At 42.5% G+C, this 5542-nt stretch overlaps 1 protein-coding gene and 1 long non-coding RNA gene across 2 annotated transcripts; both read left to right on the top strand.

Annotated features, from left to right (window-relative positions):
- The first annotated feature begins 378 nt into the window (after positions 1 to 378).
- On the top strand, positions 379 to 1686 carry LOC124328864. Its single transcript, XM_046787686.1, has 3 exons — positions 379 to 649; positions 751 to 859; positions 938 to 1686. Exons 1-3 carry the CDS (start codon positions 395 to 397, stop codon positions 976 to 978), a joined length of 405 nt encoding a protein of 134 aa, XP_046643642.1. The 5' UTR covers positions 379 to 394; the 3' UTR covers positions 979 to 1686.
- Positions 1687 to 2477: 791 nt separating this feature from the next.
- LOC124329489 lies at positions 2478 to 3659 on the top strand. The gene is made up of 3 exons (XR_006916800.1): positions 2478 to 2783; positions 2847 to 3079; positions 3162 to 3659. It is a non-coding gene; the product is annotated as an uncharacterized LOC124329489 (long non-coding RNA).
- Positions 3660 to 5542: the final 1883 nt, after the last annotated feature.

Below are 5542 nucleotides of genomic sequence, written 5' to 3'. Positions count from 1 at the left end.
GGTATGCCGAAGAAGGATCCTCGTATTTTATCATTTATCTTCTCTTCGTTTCTCTATAGAAAGTTTAAAATGTATCATCCAAATGGCGCATTGCTACACCAACTCGTATTGCAATGGATTCTCATTTTTCATTTTTTATTCAGAGCGTTGCAGTCTACCGGCAACGTGGCGGTCGTTCCTCCCAACCTCGACATGACGGCCGGTACGGATCAGGGGCTGGGTCTGTTGGATTTTACTAACGTGCTAATGCCTGATGATGACCATTGGATACTCTTTGTCATTCACAGTGTCACTGTGAGCGGGTAAGTAGGACAAGACTAACGATTGTTTGTCGTCTATTGATCGAGAACTTTTGTTTATGTTTGAGGTGATTGGGTGTGTGGTGTTTGATTCCATGGTAACGCTTGTACTTTGCGGTAGGGTGAGACTCCTTGTTTTCGACTCTGCTACATCGGTAATGGAGCCACGGAGACACATAATTGCTACTGTGATGGACTACGTACAGCGGGCGATGCGCAAAACTAGTGGCGCAGAGGACCACTGCCGGGACGCCAACGTTCTGGTCGACTATGCAAATGTGCCTAGGCAAAGTTCAGGATCGCTGGATTGCGGTGCGTTTGTCATCTATTACGCATTTAAAATTATTACGGTGAGAAATAAGTGGTTCTGGCGTTGTGTTCCTTGTAGTCGTGTCGCCTATGCAACTTTGTGTTATAATCATTGTTTTGCGTGTTACAACGCATTCTTTAGCGTGAACTAACCGTCGCCGTTGGACAACTAAGTGTGGAATCACTAACCCAAGTCGACTATGGCCTTAAGATGAGGGACCTGCTGAAGGAAATCGAACAGCTACGCTTAGGTAACATAATTTTTAGACGGTTGTTTAGAAGACGGTTGTTTAGAAATACTGAAGACGCCCTCGATGACGAGTTTACAGGAACGATAACGCAGCCGTGTTTTGGAGGTCGTGTTACATGAGACAGCAGAGTCGAGCGTCCGAAAAGTGGTTGATTGGCAGTGTGAGGCGGCGAATGTGTCTTACACGGATTCGGATGCAGAGACTGTGCCCGCGACAGACTTTCGAGAGGAACTCGAGCCGGCGACGTCTGCGGTCGCGCAGACTCGTACCAACGGGGCTGAATGGCATCGCTGGGCGGAGAATGTGCCTTACGTGGATTCAGAAGCGGAGACTGTGCCTGAAACCGATTGCCGCGAGGAATACGTTCCGTCGACGTCTGCGGTCGCGCAGGTTGCTACAAACAGGGCTGCGTGTGCGCCGACTGTATTGACTCTCCCGGCGACACTTCCTGCACCACCAACCCAGTATGACACTTTGCCGATTGGAGAAAACAAGACTTTGAAGGTGATTACTAGTACCAGCCGGGTTGTGAGCACCAGGACAGAAATTTCTCCGATCGAGGACGTGGCAATCGCCAAGGCCAAGAACACGCCAGTTGATGTAGTGTCCGATTTGCCTCCGATTATAATTGCGGGAGTAGATATGACGCCCGGACCCGTGGAGGCGGTGGTAGACGTGGCGGCGGTGGCCACGGAGGTGCACGGGGATGCCGTTGGCAAAGTGCCTGCAACAGGTTTAAACCCGAAAAAAAAAACAAATGAAGACGGCTAGGAGTATTGCGGTGCAACGTCTAAGGATTGGCGACCACCCAAGGAAAAGAAAAAAAAATCAGGTAATACTTGCACGATTTTGGACTTTTCCGGTTATTTTTGTATAGACCAAATTCAATGATAGGCACGCTCCACAGGACGACCACTAAGACGCCCAATGTCGGTACGCTTGGGAGCCACACTCTGCAGAGGGAGTGGTGTAGGGTGACTGATTACGTCGACTGTGCGGCTCAGTTTGTACTTTATGTTGCTTGAATTTTTCGTAATGCCAAGAGTGTGTGTTTGAAGAGTTACAGGTTGGTAGGGACGGAACATTTAGCGAGAAAACGTTTTATGGAATACATTAGTCATACAAAACCAGACTAGTGAGAACGAATTTTCCAGCGGCGACCCTTGAGGGGGCTAACGAACATTATGGGAGGGGAGGTGGAATTTACCCCATTTAGCCCGCGTTATGGTTGTGTTGAACGGATGAGTTTTTTGTTTTGTTTTGCTTTGGCCTTTATTACTGAAAAACACTTTGCTTCTTTTGGCACCTGACTGGTTTGTGGCTAGTTAACCATAGATACTACACAGATAAATAACGCAGTAGATCGTGATGACGAGATGAGGGAGGAGTATAGAGGAGAAAGCAGTCCTATCTCCCGCTGTAGCCCATAGCTGTCCGGGGAGTGGAAGCCCCCTCCAGTTGGCAGCGCAATAAGGTAGAGGGGAAGTTTTTCTTCCTATTCCTACGCACTTGAATGTGACATCTGAATAATCTAGCTGTTTTTATGTATAAATTACTGTTTTATACATATGAAGTTGTATAGTTTTTCTTTTTGAATATTTCTTAGAAATGGGTAGGACGTGTTGGGCACCTGGCTTCAGAACTGGATATCCTCTAAAGAAAGGTGAAAGCCAGAAAGTTGGACCACAAACAGCACTGTTTGAAGCCTCCAAAGACCCTGACTAGTTTAAGAAGTGGTAAAAGAAAATACTGAGGAAATAATTTGTGTTAAGGAACAGCTCTTATGTATGTGAGCTGCATTTTCTTCCAGAGGCTATAAAAAACACATTCTCTGGATTGTGTAATGGAGTCCCACGTGATGTCACTGCACTGAAAAGAGTAAGCAATAAATTAAGACCTGGGCCTGTGCCTCTTTTATGGCCTGGTATGTTATGTTTATATTAACAATTTATAAAGACTTATTCTTACATCTATTTATTTCTTTCAGGATGCCCAGACCATCTGTCGAAGAAAGACAAAGAGAAAAGAAAACCTCCTCAAAAGAGAAACCAGCCCAACTCTCGAAGAAAAAGAACAGTGAAGGACAGCAGTGATGTTGAGTCTGCTGATAATCCTGATCCCTTAGCATTGAACAATCAGAAGAGAAAATCACCTAAAGATGACGAGAAAACTAGCTCACAACCAATACCATAATACAGCATTCAGCCTTGAAGGCCAATTGTAGGTGAACTTTCTTCACAGACTCAAAATGTCTTACTACCTAATTAAACTTCTCTTCAATTTCTTATCTTTTAAAATAAAGGAAGAAACTTCTGGAAGCAAAACACAATTCAAATGTACAATTTTCAAAATTTGATCTGTTCCCCTTTAGCAAACTACTTCATTCTTGCAATCACAATTCACTAAACAATAATTATATTTTGCATACTTTTTTGTTATTTGTTTCTTAGTTAGTAGAGTGTAGAGTAGTTAGTAGAGTAGTTAGTAGAGTTAGTATGCGTTACGTTAGTAATGCATCATATTTTGGGTTATTATAAAGAAGATTTGAAAATGACAAAATGGTATTCTTAGTCAAGATCCGTGAGCTCTTTGCCCAACCATATGCAAAAAATCAACAAGAGGTTATCGCAGACGAAATTTACAGCATTGCCAATGAACATATGTCTGTTTATTAATCTTAACACCAGAATTTTATGCGATGGTTTGGAGGGTTATAATTTGTTGGGAATCGATGACTAGGCATCGCTCCAAATAAACCATTTTATTCGGAATTTTGCGAAAAAACGAATAAAAAAAACCACGATTCGGCTGTTATATTTTTAAATTTTTTATGAAAAACTAAGGGAGCCCACAAGAAATTGTAGAATTGTTTACATTAGTTTTTGGGCGAACCAGACCGTTAAAAAAAACATATTTCAGAATCAATGATTTTGCCTCTCTCCATGGAGATGTTTGTGCACAGACATCTCGCCCTTTTATTATCTAAGCTTTATTAGCAGAGATATAAGGGATTGAAAATCTGGAAAATTTTACGCCATTTTCGAATGATTTTCGCCATCATCCCAATTCATTTTGCGCGCCGTCTAGCGGTCGATTTTCAAAACCCCCTGGCACCGGCTGTGTATAGGAAAAAATCTTAATAGCCGGGAGAAGAAATTTCCCTTGCGTTTTCAAAATCTTGATATTATTTATAAGCATGGATATGAACAGGACAGGGCAAAGTTCATTTTTTAAAAAGCTAGCAGTTGGCAATGTCAATTGGTTTGGGAAGTAAAATTCATTGTAAACATGGGAATGTTTCCAGTATCGAAATGGACGCACTCGTGTGCATTTTGTATTTAACTCATTTCATTGCAAAATTTCTTAAGTAATCCGACCTTTAACCTTTTTTGTTTCCGCCTATACAGCAAAGGATTAGATAATTCCTAAAGCATATTCTGTTTTCCTTTCATAGATGTCAATTGAACTCTTGGTAGCCCCTTCCCCCTTTCTCTCTTGTTGAAATTGCCTTTTGGACAAAAAAGCAGTTACATGGCTACACTCTCGCAGAGACTAGCTGACTCACTCTCTATTGTAATTCTTTGTTTGCATCTCCATTTCTGATTGTGTGTCTGAAGTGTACTTGATTCTATATGTGATGGTACTATGTGACTGAAACTTTTGAGTGTGTGAAAAAATAGACAAGGACAAGATAAAAAACTGAAAGTTATATCGGAAGAAATGTCTCTTCATGATGTTTCAAAGGGAAAATAATGGTGCACCGACCAGTAAATAAATCTGTAAGCCTATCCTAGTGATAACTACTGTTTCACCGAAGTCCCACGTGTCAGGACCCAAGCAAATGGTTATTAGTAACTGTAAGTACCGTGCAATTGCCATTTTGTGCTCGTTTGTGTTGCCTTGTATACTATCGTGGATTCATTAAATCAACTAGATTAAAACTCATTTATCTTCAACGGTTTCCTACCTCGTGTGGTCCGTCACTGTGTGTATAGCTTTCTCGTGTAGTTCGGACTCGTATCGATAGTCTCGCTCTATCTCGCACGTCAATGTTCTTAATCATCTTAGCGGGCCGCTAGGATGATTAGCGGCCGTGCTCACCAATCAAGCCACGCCTACGAAATTAATCAAATTCATCTGCGTTCACCCATAAAAATTGACTTCAACGCCATTGAAGAAGAAGAAGAGTTGCAAACAGAAGACCTAAGAACACTTAAGGTGCTTCGAGACAATGCGAAACGGAGATTCGCAAATTTAATAAAAGTCGCTCAAGATTTTTATGGCCGATCATGGCAGTCAGACATCAATAACGAATAGGAGAGAAGATCTTATCGTCACCTTTCAGGAATGCAATCACCGCAACGATTGTTATATCACAATCTGCCCCAACGATGGAACGAGTGCCATCTAGATTACTACGTTTGAGACGACGACGAATTTTGGCTCAATATCATCGAGGAGCATCTGCTCAGTAGAGTGGGTGAGTCAATTTCAAGTAGATCATCCGTCCGTTCACAAACGCTTCAAGGATTGCATGGGTACTCTGACAGCCCAAGCCTACGTCCAGGCCTTTCACCACCGCACCCATAACCAAGACCTCCTTAAGCGCCGACCCAATATCAAGACACAGACGACGGTCATTATGGAGCTAGACCAAGGGTAACCGTACTTTCTTCTTAAAGA

Source organism: Daphnia pulicaria, chromosome 1 (assembly GCF_021234035.1).
Source record: "Daphnia pulicaria isolate SC F1-1A chromosome 1, SC_F0-13Bv2, whole genome shotgun sequence".
In the NCBI taxonomy this organism is placed as follows: domain Eukaryota; kingdom Metazoa; phylum Arthropoda; class Branchiopoda; order Diplostraca; family Daphniidae; genus Daphnia; species Daphnia pulicaria.
This window is presented reverse-complemented; position numbering and strand designations above follow the sequence as displayed.

What these genes read in the sequence shown, in the direction of transcription:
- LOC124328864 (XM_046787686.1), top strand. Translation starts at nt 395, where the DNA reads ATGGTAACGCTTGTACTTTGCGGTAGGGTGAGACTCCTTGTTTTCGAC. An exon ending in ACGCATTTAAAATTATTACG is followed by an intron (nt 650 to 750) that starts GTGAGAAATAAG and finishes CGCATTCTTTAG; the next exon opens with CGTGAACTAACCGTCGCCGT. An exon ending in AATCGAACAGCTACGCTTAG is followed by an intron (nt 860 to 937) that starts GTAACATAATTT and finishes ACGAGTTTACAG; the next exon opens with GAACGATAACGCAGCCGTGT.